The sequence below is a fragment of the Toxorhynchites rutilus genome, chromosome 2 (genome assembly GCF_029784135.1).
Source record: "Toxorhynchites rutilus septentrionalis strain SRP chromosome 2, ASM2978413v1, whole genome shotgun sequence".
NCBI lineage: Eukaryota > Metazoa > Arthropoda > Insecta > Diptera > Culicidae > Toxorhynchites > Toxorhynchites rutilus.
In genome coordinates this window covers 196978339-196999980 of record NC_073745.1, presented here as the reverse complement: position 1 = coordinate 196999980, position 21642 = coordinate 196978339, and the positions used below count along the sequence as shown (strand labels likewise).

Below are 21642 nucleotides of genomic sequence, written 5' to 3'. Positions count from 1 at the left end.
TCACCTGATTCATTCTGTTAAGAATCGCACTATCAATCTGGTAATTGAAAACGATCGGGTCCAAAGAACGAATATATAACAGTACGAAGTGCCTGTCAGAAGTTGTCTCCTTCATCAAGAAGCCTCACGCCAACGAGGATGTGGATTTTTGGTCGGACATGGTCTAAGCCCATCATGCCAAGAGATCACTGGACGATATGGACCTGCTGAGGACAAACGTTGTACCGAAGACTGCCCAACCACCCAATGGTCTCTACACCCAAACTAGCGTTGTCAGAATGAATTTATTTTTCGGCAGAAAACATGCCATTTCGTGCCTTGAAGCGTCAAATGGGCGAATACAATTATCTGTCCCCAACGCTTTAAAACGTTTGTATATATGGAAGCAGAGATCTCTTTCTTTTTTTTTCATCTTTTTTGGGATTGCACCCAAAAAAAAAGTACAAACGACGTCAACGGAGATTGAACCAAGGCCGGTTGGAATGCAAAACTGTTTTACACGACCACGCTATCCACATAGCTAATGATGCTGTCGAGTAAATATGTGATAATATTGCACCTGATTAGAAAATGAAGTTGGAAAGTGTTTTCTAAGAGTGAAAAAGGGAACATGAAGGAAAGCAATATCTATCTCGGTCTGAACCGTGTATGTGGCAAAGTATGCGGAAAGCTTATTTGTCTTTTGTTTCGCTCGCTCGTATTAATATTATATTGCTGTACTACATATATTCTACAAATGCTGACCAGTATTTGAGAGTCGTGACATTTTCTGTTACATCCCGATTTATTACATTAAATGAGTCTAAACATTTAATGTAATAAATCGGGATGTCAAAACATGAGTTGAATATCGATTTTGGGTGTAGCTGCGACTGTGAGAAATTTTGTAGGTGATCCTCAAACGGAAGATCTACTTCAATAAGTTCTTGGCCAAAAAGAAGAAGCAGCTGATCAGGTAACGATGAACGGGGGACAGTGTTGTGGGCGAATACCAGGTGATCTGTCGGAATCTTTTGAGACTCACAGCGGAATTGCGGAATGCGGGACGTTTATCTGGGCTTCAACTCCGACGCCCAGATAAACGTTTGTCTGTTCCCGGGAAGTTTCAATCGATGCGTCGAAGTGGTACATTAGCCCGTAAACTGCGTCAGAATGTCATGAGAGATTTCACGATATTGACGCTTAAAAGCGAGCAGCTTTTCATTCCATGGCGCATCGTTTAATCAACATACCTATGGAGAGAGATGATTTCGCAGCGGAGAAGAATAGAATTCACCATGCTGCAGAACTGAATGGGTACAAGAAGGGTTTCGTGGGAAAAATCCTCCGAAAACACGAAAAAAGAAACGTAGAGATAACATCACCACATTAGAGAATCACCACATCACCACAAGGAGAAGGAACAACATAGAAGAATCAGCTTACCGTATTACCCAAAAATGACCAACGCAGTCCAGTCTATCCTCAGGAAACATGGGTTTCATGTGGTATACAAAAGCGAGAGCACATTGAAAGACCTTTTATGCAACCTTAAAGATAAAATTCCGACGGACGAAAAATCAGGGATCTATCAGGTCTCCTGCAAAGACTGCACCAGTGTGTACATCGGTCAAACACGTTGAAAATTCAAAATCCGCCTACGTGAACATTAGAATGCGGTGGATAATGAAAGAGTTAACGATTCGAGTGTGGCAGCACACACTTTAGTCCAAGACCACGTCATACATTGAGAGAAGACTAAAATAATCAAAAACATCCGGAAAGCCTCACAGTTGAATGCATGGGAGTCAATGTGTATCTGTACCATTGATCATCCACTCATGAATGAGGAATATCATCTCCCCTCTTCCATCTGACGAAGCTGACAACTTAGCGAAATTCCTCTTCGACGAGTACTGATATGTGTTAGTACTTATTGTAACCAGTCGGACACCGTCCAGTAGATGGGCATCATCGAGCCCGAAACCGGTCGACGAAAAAAGTTAATTTTAACCCGTTTAATGTTTGTAAGGACTATAAGTGTTGTGTCTTAGTCCTGTGTCGCGTCTCGTGAGTGGTACTATATTGTACTACTTCTACAACCTTCAATATCAGAAATACTAGTGAGACCCCTTCAAGAGCAGAATGTGATAAGGTATATCAGCAGTGGTATCGACTGGTGGTGCGGGGGTGCGGTCCGCCCCCGGGTACACGATTTTAGGGGTGCTGAAACAAGCTGGTGACTTTACCCCTACACGTATGCAAGTGGAAGACAAAAACCTTCGACAAGAACATTTTCATCGAAGCACTACGCGCGAAGTCTTGAACATGAACGCGGATGAACTGACGGAAACGCTAGCAGAAGCATGTGATATAACAATGCTAAGAAGAAGGGAACCAATGAATAAGCGACCTCCAGCCTATTGGTGGAGTGGGGCACTTGGCGTGCCTTGGGCCAACTGTCTAAGCGCTAGAAGACGCTTCCAACGGTCAAGCAACGACACCAGAGAAGAGCGGAGAGTGGAATTCAGAGATGTGTTCCAAAAAACTTAAAACTATCGTGGAAGGGTTTTTCCCGCAGCACGATCGAACTACCTGGCCACTCACGCCATATAGAGAGGATGAAACTGATAACACCGAACGCAGACAGGTTTCGAAAGAAGAGCTAGTTACAACTATGAAACGTCTCAAACCGAAGCCTGGCGTCTGGCCCAGATGGAATCCCAAATATAGCTTTAAAAGCGACAGTCCTAGCATTCCCTGATATGTTCAGGACAGCAATGCAGAAGTGTCTAGACGAATACTACTTTCCGGAGCGATGGAAGGTTCAAAAACTAGTACTGCTGCCCAAACCAGGGAAGACGCCGGGTGATGCAGCATCGTATAGACCCATATGTCTGCTGGACACTGTTGGGATACTTCTGGAGAGAATCATCCTCAACAGGATGACGGAGTGCACGGAGGGAGCTCGTGGACTGTCCGATAGTCAATTCGGATTCCGGAGAGGAAGATCCACGGTAGATGCCATTCGCATAGTGGTCGAAAGAGCCAACAAAGCATCCAAGCAGAAGCGCAGAGGAAACCGATACTGCGCAGTGATAACGATCGACGTTAAGAACGCGTTCAATAGTGCTAGCTGGGAGGACTGCGCTCCACACGATGAGAGTTCCAGACTACCTGTGAAGAATACTGAGAATTTACTTCGAGAACCGTGTGCTGGTTTACGGGACAAACACGGGCCAGGCGCAGATTAAAACCGCCACGTTTTATTAAATATTCAATGCTCATGAATTTAATGGTGTTTGAAAGGGTTTTCCAAAACAGCCGTCGAAAATGAATCCGATCGATAGTTGCAATTATCCATCAGGCATGATTTTGGCGGATCCAGCTCTCCATAGGCGAGCTATGATTGATCTTCAATAATTCTACGAGTTCTTCTTATTGAATGGTGACCGGATGCAAGCTTAGCGTATACACTCCGTCCAACTTCTATAAGACCAGGTTGCTTCGTGCCATTGTAAACAAACAATGCTTCAACTTATATTCTAGTGTATTGGCATTGGTGACTGTCATAAACTGCTGATTTCCATATGTGTGTGTGTGCAAGCGCTGAGCGTAAACGAATGTTTTCGTATTCTTCAAGTGTCAAGTTTCTATAAGACCAGGAATCTGGAAAATGCCGAAGGGAAAAGTGCTCACGGAGAGAAAAGAAAGACAAATTGATGAATTTCACTAAGAAAATGTTGGTATCAGAGAAATTGCTCGTCAGATTGGGCGATCCCATCCAGTAGTGCTCAATTATTTGACGAATCCTCAAGGATACGATAAGAGGGAGAGAGCTCCACGTAAATCAAAGCTCTCTGACCGGGATAAGCGGGAAATAGCTAGAACAGCTTCGAATACCTCAAAATCGATTATGCAAATAAAGCAATATTTCAATTTAAATGTTACTCGGGTGACAATTCGTCAAGTTTTGGTAAAAAATCCTCACATGAAGAGGGTTTAAAAGGTTAAAACTCCTCATCTTACACCATCTCACATCGGAAGACGTCTGAGTTTTGCCAAAGCTCATATGAACCGATAGTGGGACATGGTATGTTGTGACAAAGAATGTTTCCAAAAAAATACATTTTGCTATATACCATAACGGAAAATTCTTCAATGTATAGGTTATCTTCACTGACGAAAAAAAGTTCAATTTGGATGGTCCTCATGGTTTCAATGGATACTGGCGTGATTTACGGAAGAAGGAACAGTATTTTTGCAACCAGGAATTTTGGTGGAGGTTCGTGCATGGTTTAGGCGGGATTCTGTGCAACCGGAAAGCTCAAGATAGCTTTCACATCATTCAAAGATTACATACATGTTCTGGAATCCTCTCTTCTACCGTTTTTGGGTTGATATCGTCACAAAAAAAATCCAGCAAAACAATGCTACTATTCATATCAACAAGGAAACTAAGCAATGGAATAAGGACCAAAAACTTAATTTTTTGGACTGGCCGGCTCACTCTCCAGACTTGAATCCTGTTGAAAATCTCAGAGGGATCCTTGTACGCAGAGTCTACACTGAGGGAAAACGATACACCACGATTGAAGAGCTCAAGGTCGCAATTTCGGAAACATGGAAAAATATCGAGAAATTCGTTCAGCAGCATTTGGTAATATTTACTGGAGTACCCTGGAGGATTCGTGTTGGAATACTATGTATTCCAACACGAATTCTCCAGGGTACTAGCCGAAATGTCAAGGTTGTCAATTATTGACATGTCAATCAGCCGATTGTTTTGAGTTTTTCATTGATAATTCCTATGAATTTTGAAATGGTCTTATAGAAACTGGACAGCTGAAATAATCATATTGAGGCACAATAAATAAACAAACAACTCTTCTGAAAGAAATAGACGTTAAATATACCTTAATCTAAACATTCAACAATGTATGATTGTATCTTGTTGAAATTCTAACTGTTTGTATTGCAACGACGTATAATCAGGGGTGTTCTTATAGAAGTTGGACAGAGTGTAGGTGAAGGACTTCCAGATATCCAGATATTCCAGATATCGAGATATTGAACAATTGTAGGGGAACTGCGAGTAATAAGGATAGTGGGGGTAATATGGTGGTTGATTTGTATAGTTACATTTTGAATCTCAAATTTCTGTCAATGAGAACACTTTCTACATGTTATTCTATAATATTTAAGCCACCCTATGGCAATGAATACTGATCAAGAGTGGAAAAGGGAAACAAAAACCGAAAATCATACATGATTCCACGTGTGGATGTAATTCTAGCTTCTTCGATATTATGCATTTTGAGTGGTTTAATATCAACATTCAATTCGCTGATTGTTATATTCCGGATTGTGAGTTAACAGAGAAGCGATATTAGGTATGTGCGGAAAAGTAAATTCATTTTTGAGTGGAAAATTTAAATTATTGAAATGATTGTACTGGTGGGGTAAAACGGACAGCTGCCAGTGGGAGTAAGATAGACTGTGAAAAGTCTATTTAATTTATCTCTAAGGAAATCAAATCGCCAAAGGTGGACTGTTCAGGAACTGACTGGAACCAAAAGTCAAATAGTTGAGGGTCTGTCCGTTTATACTGCTGAAAAGCATGATTACTAGGTGGATTACTTCGGTTTTTTCATCATTTTACGGACATTCGTGATGAGTTCAGACCTTGGTTGGATAAAATTATTCCTCTCGCGATCGATGAACCGCAACGCTTCATATATCACAAACCTGTCCATATTCCCCCTACTATATGTCCATATTACCCGCATCGAAAAAATGTTGTACTTTTCGGTTTGCTTTGATTTCAGTAAAAAACATTGAAAAATACCTTTTTGTAAAATATTCGCCCAATTAGGTAGAAAAACAGTATATTAAATTGCAAGAAACTGCATCAAAGTTTTGGGAAACATGAGTTTCCAAAGGTATAATTGAAGTTCTTCTTAACATGTCCGTTTTACCCCCACCTCCCCTATAAGTTACCAGTTGCATCTAAATAAGTGTTGCTTTCGGAACTGTACGACTATTTGCAAATTGACAACACTTCGATAGTCTTATTCTGTTTGTCTATTTCCTCTTTATTATATCATGATAAACAATTGTTTGTCGATGGTGGTTGTTGCCTGCATACTTCCTCTGTAGCAGAGTCTGTTTCATTTTTGAATAACTAGTTAATTACAACAGCAATGCCGCTGCAGTTGTAAGTATATTATTATAGTAATTTTCTTGCGTTGAAGAAAAAACTCATTATTTTAACGATTATTACGATTTTCTGCAATATATAGTTCGAAACATGATGAAATGTACGGAAAATGCATCCAACTACATGCCCCAAGATACTCTATAAAACGTGGACAGGTCTACTGAGAAGAATCAAGAACCATCGATGTCTATGAATGGTGTGAACAGTGTTCGATTGTTTAGTTACTGTTCACAAACGTTCAAAATACCAGGAACACAAAAAGCGCACGCATCATAATCTACAAAGTTTATCGTTGGTCGCGTAGTGATTCCTTCAAAACTTACGGTCGTTGACGCGTTTGAATTCAACAATTTACACTTTACAAGTGGTATCGTAAACCAACTATAAATTTATCCCAACCCGTATGATAATTGATATATTTTATTCAATGATGGATGACAAAAGGGGGGTTGGATATGGTGCAGTTAAGCGAACAAGTTATATTCCGTTCCAAAAACAAAAGAATACTTGTATAGTTTTGTAGACAAATATCACAAGCAATTATCTCGACATGGGTTAGCTGGAAATGATAACAGAGGAATTATAAGTAAAAATGAAGGGTTTCGATTGGAGTGTATAGAAAGAGAGAGAGAGAGAGAGAGAGAGAGAGAGAGAGAGAGAGATTAGAAACACTAGCGTTCGTGAGTGGGGTTTGCGGAAGCCTTCTGTCCAAACCGAACTGAAAGTCTAATCAACACAGGAAACTTAAACGCATTAAAAGTACGAATAAACTGTGAAAATAAACCGAACTAAATTTGAACTCAAATTTTACCAGTGAAGCAGTTAAGCTTTAGTCAAATGTTGATATCCAAGCAAGGGTAATATTGTGTGGATAAGTATTTTTTTGTAGAGGACTTTAGGGGTTTTAAATATACATTTTGTGCCATTTAGCGCATCTATTTGTGAGAAGCAGCTGTTGCACACAGATAGAAAATCGAACCGGATCGAATCGGTTGACAAATGTTTTTGGGAAGTTTGGTGGAAATATTTTCATTCCGTTCGAGAACACAGCTTTGTTTGGGAGAAAGGACAACATAGTGAAGTGAGCGAGTTCAGAAGCTAAAGTTTAGCTGCGTTAGCTACTTTAAATCCAAAAATCTACAGCATGCGAGCACTAACGAGAAAACAATGAAAACAAACATTAACAAAAAAATCAAATAACGGTGTATAGAAAGTGTTTCGAAGAGACAGAGTTCAGAGATTAGGAAACAGATCAGCAGAGGGATAGACAAAGGATAGAGAAGAAGTTACCAATAATAAATAAAGGGGACATAAATAAAGCGAATTAGAAATTTCAGGAGGGGGGACAGCAAGAGACAGGAAGAAAGCGAAAAAAAATTGGGAACAGAAGTAAAGAGAAGAAATTAGAGAAAAAAGAAATGGAAAACAAAGAAAGGTGGTGCAGAAAACAATTACCTGGTGATCGGCCGCAAACCCACTGCGTGCCAAAGCAACTGGGAAGGGACACACAATGGTGGTTATATTTGCGCGTATAAGTTTAAATATATATGTATGCATCGTAAGATTTTGAGAAGAATGCAGGAACGGGTGCAGTGTTGCAAACTGTGGCATAAATTTACTTTACCTTTTACCTGTAACGATGCAGTGAACTTCACCTCTGCCGCTGGATTGCTAGCGACGCATGTATAATCGCCGGAATGGGCCGCCGAGAGGGAAGGAATATTTAGGAGGGACGAGTACTGATCGAGGGTGGATATATTGGCCCCAAGCAGTGAGGACAGCGGTTCACCGTCCTTTAGCCATTTCAGAGACAGCGGTGGATCGCCCTTGGACACGCCGCACACCGTACGCGTTCTCATGCCTTCGGCTAGGCCGTCTTGGAAGGAGAAAGGCTCGATATTGGGAGGAACTGAAGATGCACGTGTATTTGACGCGACATAGTCATTGTGTGTGTGTTTTTTTCCGTGAATAATCCCACCATACGGACACGGTAGTAATAGTAGTAGTAGTAGTTGGTAGTGGTAGAAGTAGTAGTGTGTTGGAGTTCAACGCAAATGGAAAGTGTAAAGAAAAAGAAAAAGAAAGCAAACATGAATAAATTTGACATTAGCACGACACGGTTACCATTGACGAGCAGCGATTGACTGCCCTCGGTTTCGGATGCACTATTGCGCACGACGCAGGAATAGTTTCCGGTATGATCCGCTGACAGGTTCTCAATCACGAGTATCGAGTTGTACTGATCAACCTGGGTTACGGACATTCGCTGGCTGGGATCGATCGGGCGGCCATCTTTGCGCCAGGTGATTGTCAGCGGGATGTCGCCTTTGATCACCGAACAGGTTATCGATGCACGGTCTCCCACGTTCAGCGATAAGATCGACGAGTGAAACGGATTCAGCTTCGGGGGAACTGCAATTCAACAATGGTTATTAAAGCAAAGCTGAGAGATAAGTTGTAGGTTCAACTAGCAACACTGGTACGCACTCTCCAGTGACGTTTTAGAAATAACAAGATGTGAATGTGAAAATGTGTCTTGCAGATGGTAAGTAAAGATGATAGGTATGATTGAAAATAACCTAAAAATATTATGCTTATATTTTCTGAACCTTCAAAATTATATTTATTTAAAGTACGTTTTTTGTACGTGCATAATGTACAATTATTGAATATGTTTATGAAAATGTAATGTGAGTTTAGCATAATGATGCATTTGAATCAATTGTTCAAACCAACTTGTTTTGTTTTTTTCGGGTACACCTGGAAAATGTTATCTTTTAATTATTTTTTTTATCAATTCTGTTGGAAAAAACTTACCTTTTTCATAAATAGAGTGTTTTAGAGGCGTAGAGCTTTAAAATTTAATGAGAGAGATAAAATGGTGTGAAATTCTTCGAATTCGGTTCCGTTCGAAAGATAATTTTTGCCATCATTTGTCCCCTCTATTGGAGGAAGCTCAAATTTCGTTTCAATTTTTGATCGCTTTTTGCAGTAATGAACACCATTTATCAATGATAACGTGAAATTGTCGGCTTATCGGCGTAGACTTCGTATTAAAAAAAATCACTTATCATATCATACAATTATTTTTATTAATATCACTTATTTCGAAAAACCTGTTACTGCTGCCAGAGAAAACGATTAACTTATAGAAAGGGCTTAGTTTCGTAAACTATTCGATTGCGTCGAATTAAAAATTCGAAATATTTCGGAGACGGTCATGATTATCTGATTCATCATGATTGGAATACGTTGAAAAATCGGGGTTTTCGAAAAATAATTTTTGATGCCAAATGCCGTAAAATTGCATCAAACGTCTAATGTCATCCCGAATTTTTTTTTTGTCAAAAATCGGCACTCAGGGACTTTTTTTTCGGCATGCGAAACGAAAAGTACGGTTTAGGGTGCCAATAGAAATAGTTATCTCGATTTTTCATTCGGAACTTGCTACGAAATGTTGATTTACACAATAATATACCCTATGCAAAGTATTAGCTCATTCGAACTTCATTCACTGGTTTCACAAACGTTAAATTTAGAGTTTTTTTTGAAAAACGAAAAATCACCGAGAATTGAGGTCTTGAAAAAAAATTTTGGATGCAAAATGTCTTAAAATTGCATTACTCGTTGAGATTTACAGTTACCTCGAAAAATTTTTTTGACGTGGGACTACGTCTAACCGGAGTATATGGGGGGTAAAATGAAAACCTAAACACAGAACAAGCAGGAAAAAATGAAAGATTCCGAATGCTTATAACTTGAACATTTCTTACTGGATCGGAAAGATGTTGGCATCAATTGATAGGGAATGTTTCTACGCTTCTATCGCAATTAATAAAATGTTATTTTTCATTAGATGAACAATTGAATAACTGTAAAATGTTAAGCGTTATCTAAACGCCCTAACTGACTCATTTTGATTGGCCCGATCTACGGTTTCCCTAACACAGCCATCAAAACCAAGCAGCTTTGGGGAAATCGGCATTGCAAATACATGATAGTATGGGGATTTTTGCTTTCACCGAAATGTGTTCCCTAACATAGACTTCAAAACCAAGCAGCGTTGGAGTGATCGGCATTGCAAATACATGAAAGTCGAGGGTATTTTTGTTCCGACTGAAATGTGTTTCCCTAACACAACCTTCAAATACATGAAGCGTGGGGAAATTGGCATTCCAAATACATGTAAGTCAGGGGCTTTTTTGTTCCGACTGAAATGTGTTTCCCCAACACAGACTTTGGAACTAAGGTGTCTGAGGAAATTGACATTGCAAATTCATGCAAGTCGGGGGCATTTTTGTTCCGGCTGAAATGTGTTTGCCTAACAAGATGTCTGGGGAAATCGGCTCTGCAAATAAATGCAAACTGCAAGTACTTTTGTACTCGCTTGCCTTTGTGTAAACTAGAATATTATTCCCTAACACGGTCTTCGAAGGTACTTCTGCACTCGCATGTTTTTTTTTGCACTCCGAAAAGTGTTTTCCTAACACGGATTACAAAAGCGGGTACGAACACCACGCTTCGGCTCGGTTATTCAAGATTGCATTGAAGGATATGCCTTCATATCTTTTGCTCACTGAATTCCTACGCATACCATTTGATGATTAGGCAAGATGTTGATAACCAATTGCTGCGATGATGCCTATTGATTAAACAATATGCGTTCGACGTATAATGTCAAAATCGAAACTGAGTGCCTGAAGTTCATCAAATCAAGCAAATTCGCGGTTCGAGAAGTACGTACATTTGAGAGATGCAAACTTCAGAAGGAAACGTAAAATGAAATAATCATTTGATAATTCTTCCGTTCACATATTTTGTCCTAGGCATCACACCAAACGTAGAAGGACTGTCATTAAATTTACTTGTAACGAAGAACATAATCTATCCCAATGGATGAATTGACCTTACATGGAATTATACAATCTTTTTACTCATAAATTAAATATATTGAATTCAATTGAATTCGAGAATTGTTCCATTCAATCAAAAATTCAATCAATACAAACAAATGATTGGTACGATAAGGTAGTCCCACGTGAACCTTGCGGTTATATCATAGATATAACCCACCCATTTTTTTGTCAAAGAAAAAGGTTTTTTTGGCACTCGTTTCCAGTCGTTTTTCCGTCTGAAAAATTGAATGCCGATTTTTGACAAAATTTTTTTTTTCAAGATTTTTAGATCTCGACGTTTCAGACATTTGGCATCAAAAATTATTTTTCGAAAACCCCGATTTCCTTCACTCCCCCCTTGGGTAATTTTTGACTACTCTTTCAGTTTTGCTCTATGGCGGGTTTATATTAGGGAGATCTATAGCTATAGATGGATTTATTCACGTGAAAATAGGTGTAAACGGGTGAGAATAAATATGATACACTTATTCGAGGTATATATAACTTGAATAAATTCAGCATATGTAAACGCTTGTGAATTTCTCACTGGTGAGAAATCACTAAAGTTGGATGCAGTTCTACTTTAGGTGAATAAATTCACCGAAAATATGAATATATTCACGCTAGTGTAAACGGTTGATGCGATTTCTATAAATCTCATCATATTTCTTCCCACCCACCCTTAAGCCGGGTTCAGACGGTGCGAGTAAGCATACGAGTCGGTCTAGTCAGTTACTGCAGTGCAGCTACTCACACCGTGTGAACACATCATGCCAGTTATTGTCATGTGTGATCCGGCGTGCGAGCTACTTCAAAGTTTTTTGAATTTACTCGCACTTGCATGCTTCACAACGTCAAAAACAGAATTTAGCGTTCGAATCAGTGATGCCAAATGTAATGAAATGTCTCTATTTTTAAGATATTTGAAAATATGTGAAGATATTTATAGACTTGAAAATTATTGGAAAAACAAATAAAACCCTCATAGTTTCTAAACGAAATAATTGTTATTTCGTTTTGCACGCTGGCGGGGCACGCTTTCTTTTTGAGATAGTTTTCTTGAGAATCTCTAATATAGAATCATTATCAGATCACAACTTACAAAAAAAAGTATTGTTCTAAGAAACAGAATACATATTCGATTTAAAAAAGTACATTTTCATTCATTATTAAAATTTTTGAAGCGTATTTATTGCACCTGCAAATCGACTATCATTTTCATTTCACAAAATAAATAAAATTAAAAAAAAAAATCTTTTAGACTACCATTTATAACATCACATCCTTTCGGAATTATCTGAGCTATGGATGTTTTCGAGATTCTAAAAAATATCGACAACAATCCCAACGATATTCCAAAACAAAGGCACATCAATGTCATTTCTAATTTAACTCTTGCAGGTACAGCATCCCTCATGACTGTATCTTGGCGTTGTATTCGTGGAGCAATTAAATCCAACAGTTTTTTCACTTGTTCAGGTGTTATTATCAACACTGCTCTGTAATCTCGGGGATCCTCATCGTAGAGTTCCTTCAATATTGTATTTGTTGCTCCTTTTCTTTGCATCTAATTCCTGGCCCGAATCCTTTTCTCTTTCTGCTTTTTCGGATAGTACCTTCAGTTCAAAGAAATTCAGCACAAAGTATGTATTTTTAAACACGATCAGCGTTTGTTTTGCTATAAAATTGTGTGATGATACATTCAACTGAAAACCTAAGATGAAAACTGCCAATAAAGAAGTCGATTTTGGACCAATCATTTGACAAATTCGGACCTGATTGCTGTTTCTGACTATTTGATGGACATTTGAAAAGTCGCCTGGCATCCCTGGTAAACCCGTGCCGTAGTATCTAGTTTCTCGCCAGCAGCTCACACTGTGTGAACGGACAAGGCGAGTCAACCAATTGTCAAGCGAGTCCACCGGGTCAGTAGCTGCTCATTGTCAAGTCAGCTACTAGCAACGTATAAATGGGCCTTTAGACATGAAGTAGCCAACAGCATACACTAAAGTAGAGAGTCAATTTGAAGATATTTGCTAATTTGCAGCGATTGTACTCCATGTGAATAAGAATTAGAGCGCAATAAAATACGCGTTTGTTGGTTGACTGTTTGCTGATGTGCGGATTGCCAAACATGTCGTGTTGCATCGGGCGGGAGATATAAACAATGTTTCTCCCTGTTTATGCGTAGTATTAGGTTGGGGAAAGAGTAATTTATTATTTTCTCGATAGCTGGCTGTAGTGTTCGATATCTCATTAAACATCGATCCTATAATTTCAAGTTTAGGCTCGCTGTAAAGGTGACATTGCACACTGAAACAATTTTTTTTTGCTGTTTTTTGTTTGTTCTATTCAGTTGTGAGTTATAGGGTGTTAACAATGGAAGTCAACAAAGAGAAAATTCGGTACATTTTACATTTTTCTTAATAATTTTTTTTTAAATTTTTTATTTGATTTTTTAGTTACACTAAATTCAGATCTCTGCTGTCCCAACTGAACCGTTTGAAGCTAGTTATTTCGATATGAAATAAATAAATATTGACCAGAAACATCCAGAATTGGCCAATTGAAGAGGTGTAGTGTTCCATCAGGACATCAGATTCCGGGAGCTTGATTGGAATGTTTCAATGCATCCACCGTATAGGCCGGACCTGGCACCGAGCGGTTACCACCTTTTACACGCATTGCAAAACTTCCTGAGTGATAAGAAATTGGAACCAAGGGAAGAGTGTAAAAATCGATTGCTAGTGTTTTTCGCCTATAAGGACCAAGACTACTATGACAGAGGCATTATGAAGCTACCTTCAGAATGATAACAAATTTTACAACAAATCGGTAAATACAGGGTTGCCAACCATAATTTTTATAAATTAGGAATAATCGAGATAAAAATCAGTATAGCTCATGTTGCAATGTCTGGGAAGTTCGTGCCGATTTTTGCGAGAAAAGCATCATTCGAAAACTCTTAAAGCTATGTTTATGATGTCCATAGAGACGATGTTATTGCCTTTGAGAGAATATGGCAGGGACTATGCTGATAATCTCAAGGTGCAATTTTGGGTTAGTTTAGGTGGTGGGATAGCCAGACTCCAAAATAATTTGTCGTGTTGTCAATGAGACATGAAGTTTGCCGTTGTCTTGATGGAAACGACGCCTAGCATATTGTCTATTTCTGGAAATTTAACCTGGATTACTGCCTTTAATTTGTTCAGTGGCGAGCATGACTGATTGCTTGGTAGAAGCTCATAATACAGAATTCTCCTCTCCAATCTCATCAGACTCAGAGAATGGCTTTCTTCGAGTGAAGCTTTGGGGTTAGCTAATGGTGGCAAAGGGAGCGACAAACAAGAAGTGGGTTATATCTGTGATATAATCGCGATGTGGACGTAGAACTACCGCTGAAATGGTAATCATTTGTTTGAAGCAATAACTCTTAGTTGAGCCGTCGTAGAATTATTAACACTCAAAGAAGGAATACATTCCTCTTCGGAAATACTCAGCACAAATAATACCCTCCTTCTCGCATATTGCTTCATGTTACAGCAAAAATAATATCCCCCTTCCTACTTATTGGAAACGACGATCGATTGCGGCATTCGTAAACAAATGATTTTCTAACTGCTGGTTTCATCAATGCATTCTCTTTGATATGGTGAAAGATTCTCTACATCATATCAAACATTTTGTATTTTTCACTATCAAATCCATAGTCAATGGCATCCATCCTTATTGAATTATCATCGATACTTCGGTTTTCGCTAAATACTCCGTTCGGTCCGGCTGCAGAAACGAAATGTGATTGGGAGAGAAGAGCATAATGCATGAGCGTGTGAGCGAGACCATCCTGATGTCACACCGCAATTACATCTAAATGGATATCCTAGCGGGCGGAAGCTTATATACGGATTTGTGTGGTTTCAATAGCCTGTTTCCAAAGCAATTTTTAAGTTATTGAAACAAGTTTTTGGATCAAAAATATCATTTTATCATTTTATCTCTCATAGAAGTGGTTATCATACCATTTCGTTCAGATGGTTAGGATGAACTCCGCCTGTGAATGACGGATCTCTATAGTAGCTTGTCCGAAAAAGAACCTGAAACTATTGAGAACCAGAGCAGAGGGTCCAATTCCCCTATGGAGGATAGTTGTAATAGCTGTTATCCATGGTTATTATGGAAAGAAAGAAATGGATAAACTCCTAATCACATCACTCACCACAGTGTACCCTGATTCTTACCTCCCCCTCTAACAACTGTCCCTTCCTTGACAAAAGCTAGGGAACAACGCTATAGAGGCGACCCTTCTGCCTTCGGGCACCGAATATCATACTAACATTCCTTCCATTCCCTTGGCGACTGTAAGGACGTGGCCGGCGTCGTCAATGACTATATAAAGCTCGAATCACCGAAACTTTTACAATAATAATGGTTTGCTATTCCCAAGCGTCATTCGGTGTGTTCTTTGTGCAACTTCGCTGGTTGAGGTCAATCACGGAGAGCAACTACGAATTGAACAGTCTACCCAAGCTTAAGCTCAAGCTCATTTCGTTCAGATGGTTAGGGGGTATTAATGCTCAAAATCATATTGTTCAAAATCTGTATTGTTGAGAACTTATACCCCAGTATAGAAATGAAAGACGTAGTCCTACGTCAAAAGATCTAGCAAACTTACCCCCAATGTTCGTTCATTTGATCTGCGTTGAGAACAGCTTCGTGTTCTCTAATCTCAAATCTAAAATTATAATGGATTTTCAAATGAAATAAACGCTCTTTAAAAATAAAAATTATGAATGAAAATGTTGAGTTTTTTTTTCTACCTAATATAGAAACTAATTGTGAAAATTATTAAAAAAAACTGTATCCGATAAAAATTATCAGATATTATAATGGTTAGTTTTTGTGGAGATGCATACAAAAATATTTAAGTAAGAGTGAGCATTACGTCCTTCAAGCATTAAAAAAATGAAGTAATTATTGTCATTCAAAGTATAACGCAACTTGAAGGTCTGATAAATGTCGACATTACACCCGCGATAACGCGAACCGCTTCGAAATAGATAGATAATCAACAAAAGGAAGCGTAAGCATTATATAAGTGTGGACTGGATAGCTTTTCATGTAGATTCTTTTAACAGTTTTCATTTTCAACTAGTAAAAATTTTACAGGGATCCCAGCATATTTATTACTGATAATTTTTGATATGATCGTTTAATAAGAATCAGGCAAAATTAAGTGTTTGTCAGGTTATTAAGGAACATCCCAAAAAATCTGGGAAATGCTGAAAAATCAGGAAGGATGGCATTTCTGGGTGCATATTTGACTAAAATCGGACAAGCTGAAGCATATGAAAAAAATGTTTGAATTCCACCAAAAAAAAAAATTACTTCTCCCCCAACCTAATATTTGCATACTCTTTGTGAGCTACATAATCTTCGTTTGCAAGTTACAACAAAATCATACATCAGCACTAAAATTTATTAAAAAGAGTTAATTAATCAATCTCGTTTCTTCCTAAGATAATATCGGAAGTGAAAAACAGGCGAATTGGATGCAATTATTTTATAGTCCTATGTTAACAATCCAGTCATTTCTTGGATACTGTTCTTCTATTTTTATCTCTCGTTATGTTGAGGTCATAAGCAGAGAGATGTAGGACTAGACCAAGGGCAATTGAAATAAGTTATCAAATATTGAAATAATTGAAATAAGTTATCAAATATTCAAGCGGTTTTTCGGAAGCTCTTAGCAAAATGCTATCTCCTACGCTCCCAAAAACATTATTCTCAAAGAATTTATCCACAAACTATATCATGCAGCTCCTCTCGCAGAACGACAACACAAAACCCAAAATCAATTGTGTTGGCGGCAATCATAATATAAGAACTTTTATCTCGGAAACAATGCACGAATTCGTGAAAATTGGTGAAAATTGAATGATTGAATTGCATTGAAAAAACAGGAAGTGGGTTATATCTATGGTATAACCTCAAGGGTGACGTAGGACTATCGTTGATTTAGAGATCATTTGTTTGAAGTTGAATCTGAATTCATTCTAAATGAATGAATATTTGGAGAACTTCGAAAACGAGAGCGTTACGTTGGAGGCACAAGGTTTTATGCATCCAATATTGGATACGGAAATATCCTACTGATGGGGAAGAATAATCTTCAGAAGCTATCCTGTTAATTGCGATTGATTGAAAAATCACAAAACCAAATGTATTTGGTCACAGTGTTACATGGATAGAAGACATTAAAATAAACTCTTTCACATGAATGTAATTTTAAATTCCCAGAGGAACTGGCAGATTATTTTCAGTAACGATTGGATATTTCCACATTTTCCTTGATACTGGAAGCCCACCAGTGGTTTATGCTAACTCGATAACCATCTGTTAATAGCACTTGATTGAAACATATTTGGTCACAGTGTTACATGGATAGAAAACATTCAAATAAACTCTTTCACATGAATGTATTTTTAAATTTTCAGAGGAACTGGCAGATTATTTTCCGGATCTTTCTCGATGCTGAATGGCATCCAAACGGAAAGAATTCCGCGCGTGTATGTGTGTATTTGTGTGTAGCAGCTGCTTCGAGGTCTTCCCGGGGAACCATTTGTGGCATCACTCTCCTCCTGATGGAATCCCTTCTGGCCTAAGGTGCACAAACAGGCTCTTGGTGACACCGTTCATCCGCGCTTTCATGATAAATGAAGAGCTTCACCATAACAGCGACAACATGTTCCAATCGCTGTTCAATTAGAACTGAGTGGATTTCCGAGCGGCGCTCGCTCATATACCGATTGGTGATTTCAATAGCCTGTTTTGAAAGCAAATTTAAGACTATTGAAACAAGTTTTTGGATCAGAAAGTAACAAGTATAGAACGCGTAGACATTTTATCTTTCGAATGAAGTGTTTATCATACTACTTCGTTCAGTTGTTTAGGAGCTATTAACACTCAAAATCTCGGTCTCCGGCGTAACGCTTTCGTTTTCGAAACTTTGGTTTTACACCACGGCATAGAAATGTGCTCCCTTGGCCGAGTGGTTAGCGTCATAACTAACATGCCGGGTGTTCGGGTTCGATTCCCGTTCTGGTCGGGGGAATTTTTCGTCAAAGAAATTTCCTCCGACTTGCACTGTGATTACGCGTATTCTAGAGCTTGCCACTCAGAATGCATTCAAGGCGTGTTATTTGGCATAGAAATCTCAACTAAGTACTAATAAAAATGACGCAAGTAATACTACGTTGAGACGGCGAAGTTCCTCTAGGAACGTTAGTGCCATTGAAGAAGAAGAAGAAGATAGAAATGAAAGACGTAGTCCTACGTCAAAAAAATTCGGATTCGATGGCTCTGGAAAGCGCTAACAGATACATTCTTATTTTCGCTTATTTTTTCCTATTATTCCGCTTATTTATTCCTATTTTGCCAATGCACTCTTCTAATCAGCTAAAGGCAACCGTGTGCTGGATCGATTACACGAAAGCGATTGGTGACGGTTGTCCGCTGGATGGCATGAAAATTTAATCTCGTTTTCTGCTGCTATCGCTACCCGCTGCTGACAATATTGGTGGTGCGTCAGATAGCAGATAGAAAATGACTGACTCTGCGTAATCTATTCGATTTCATTGGCGGTAGAATCAAAACGGGGTGGGGCTTATGATTCAATGTTTCGTTTCTCTTCTGGTTCCAAATTGTACCAATCGAAACGTGGGATTTAGCGCGTTTTGATAATGCTTGATATTTTGCAATTATTCATTTGTTTATTGAAAAGAAATATAATTTTATTAACTGTTACAGACGCGTAGAAGTGTTTCCAATCAACTTCCAGCGAGATACGTTGCAACTATTGTGATAACCTATATGGTTCGCATTTATTTTCTTGCTGGTTTTCAAGACACATTGACTTCACTGAGCTTGGCGAAGAAGAAGACAATACATTAAAATTTCAAATTCATCGCAAACTATTCGATAGAAAACAAGCGAATCGTCACTAAAAACTTCTCATTAAGAAAGAAAAGTTTGCCAAGGAAAAGAAACACATCTACATTTTGTAATGTATGTATCGGGAATTTGTGAAAATTGAGAGATATATGATAAGCGGGCTAGCTTTCTCAAACTTAAATGACAATATCCGGGCACTATTTCTTTTATTTTGTTGATGTTTTCATCAGATAAAGAGGTGGATTGTTGTTGTTGACGTGGCAAATCGTTCATCTCTTCTGGTCGGTTTTTTAAATGCCTTATACCATTCATGTACATTTTCAACGTTTAACGTTAAGACCGCTGACAGTAGTACCAACTTGAAAAAAATTAATTGAAAAATATTCAACAGGATGATTTTAAATCACAAAATCCCGGTATATATTTGACATAATGTATGAACAATAAGTGCTGTGTGTGGAAGATTTCTTACGTTGCACAATCATTCAAAATTGAAAGTTTAGTGGTTTCATTTATATAAAATTTTCAGGGCTCAGAAAATCAAAACAAAATATTTTTGTGTTATATTCAATCACATTTACCATTCACCATGAAAATTTTTAGTTGTATTAGCACTGTTCATTTTTTGGAAATTTCAGCAATGAGTTTAAACAGGAGAAAATCAATTTATATTGAATGTATATGGAATTAAAAAAAAAACTAGTGGAACTTGCCCAAAATAAATGTAAATTTAATATCGAAAAAATGAATAAACTTTTTCTGTACTTATCTCTCAGCTTTCAACAATGCAACAATTCACGTATTGACGTTTAAATTCGATCCTTGCGGATCAGCCCATTTACTAACCTATTACGGTAACTTCGCCGCTGCGTCGCGCACTGTGGCCTTGTTTATTTCGCGCCCAGCACGTGTACACGCCGGAATCCAACGATTTTTGCACCTCCTTTATCTCGAGCGTTCCATCGGACTGAACCTTCTGGCGCATATCTTCCGGTAACTCACGACCTCCCCGCTCCCAGTGTATTTCTTCTATCGGATAACCAGCAACGGGACACTTGAGGTACAGCGTTTGTCCAGCTACTGCAGTCACTTTTGGTATCAGTCGAATGTACGGTAGGCCTGGACACGGACGAAAGTCATGCGTTAACCACTTTGAACATCTAGAACTCCCCGTAATCGCTACATACCATAGATATTCAACCGCGCCGAGTGGGAAGTTTTACCGGCCCGATTCTCCGCTATGCATGAATACTCTCCACCGTCTTCGACCATGACGTGGCTGATGTTCACGTGGGATATGACGTCCCCGTGAACGGTGACGTATTGACCTATCATGAACCTGAAAAAGTGAGCGAAGAGGCTATTTTGAGCAAATTGTATTATTAACGAAGGGCTAACGAGTTCATCGAATATTTAGGGGTCAAAATGTATCAGATTCAGATTTGCGGAAAATATATCTCCCCCATTCCCCCACAATCACGGTGTGTGAAGAAGATTGGAACCTCATTTCTGCCGCAATTTTTTCCTCTCTATCGAGATGCGTCTTAAATTGGATCGCACGCAAACACCCAATTCTGGTAGCGGTCGTCATATGTGAGCCAAAGCCGAGAGGGACCAGCCAAAGCGAGGTCGCAATAATGAATTCAAAATTATCAGAATACGACCCGACCGAGTGGAATGAAATATTAAAGTTTAATCTCGTGTCCTTATAATTGGATTCAGGAATGTTTCTCCCCGTTGCTATCTGTCCGTGTACAGCAGTCAACCGATCGAAGAAGCCATGTGTGGGTCCGCAAAAAACACGGATTTCAGTCCCACAGTATAACTTTGCACTATCCCAAATATTCAAATTAGCTAAAACTTTGTCAATCGTTTCGCTATCACTTGTGGGGGAGGATCTTTTGCGAGTCCGAGTCCAGGCAAGGGTTCACAGGGGAGATTACCTCTTAAGTTTAGTGTCGGCTTTTGAGGAAAGCCAAAAGAATAGAGGCTGAATGACAGCTTACGAAAGATGTAGCGCACAGCTTGCATGTATATTAACAGTAAAAGTTCGTCTTTCCTTGGGTGGGTCGGAAATCTCCGGACTAGGGAGTCCACTTTTCATTTGGAAGGAAGGTGATATTTAGCTAACAAGCAGTTGGTGCCCGAGAGATGTGTTTAGCTCGTGTGGGCGGTTGAGAAATGTCTCGTAGACGGTGCAGAGGACAGGGGTGACTGTTAAATGAATTTCAATAAGAGCAATTTAGTGGTAACTTCCATTTAATCCGTTACTGAAAGTTCGGCGCAGTTGGCAGGCCATTGTCACAGATGGTAGCGCTATAGAATAGTTTGTCACGCTCTGAAACACACACTGTGTTATGGGGCGGGAATTGGGTTGAACTACGAAGTTGTGAATCTAATAATATGGATATGACAATGCCCATAAAGTTTTCAAAAATATCTTTTGAACGGATCAACCACTGCATGTCTTTGTTAATGTGATTGGTAAAAATGTTTACGAATAGTAAACTTGATTAAGTGTCTTGATTAAAATCATCACAATACCCATATTATTTCTCAATACTTTTTTCAAAGAGATACTGAACCTGAAGCTTGAAT

The 21642-nt window shown here is 38.8% G+C and overlaps 1 protein-coding gene across 11 annotated transcripts in view; it reads right to left on the bottom strand.

Moving 5' to 3' along the window:
• Positions 1-21642, bottom strand: part of LOC129769399 (cell adhesion molecule Dscam2) — a 405723-nt gene that overhangs the window by 45775 nt on the left and 338306 nt on the right. For 6 of the 11 annotated variants that reach the window (XM_055771651.1, XM_055771656.1, XM_055771654.1 and 3 more), the window contains exons 8-10: positions 20232-20383; positions 19891-20163; positions 7824-8108 (exon numbers count right to left, since the gene is read on the bottom strand). In XM_055771651.1, coding sequence (XP_055627626.1) covers positions 7824-8108; positions 19891-20163; positions 20232-20383 — 710 coding nt within the window. Of the gene's footprint in view, positions 1-7823; positions 8109-8323; positions 8612-19890; positions 20164-20231; positions 20384-21642 lie in introns of all 11 variants that reach the window. The other 5 variants (XM_055771653.1, XM_055771657.1, XM_055771655.1 and 2 more) reach the window with 2 other exon arrangements.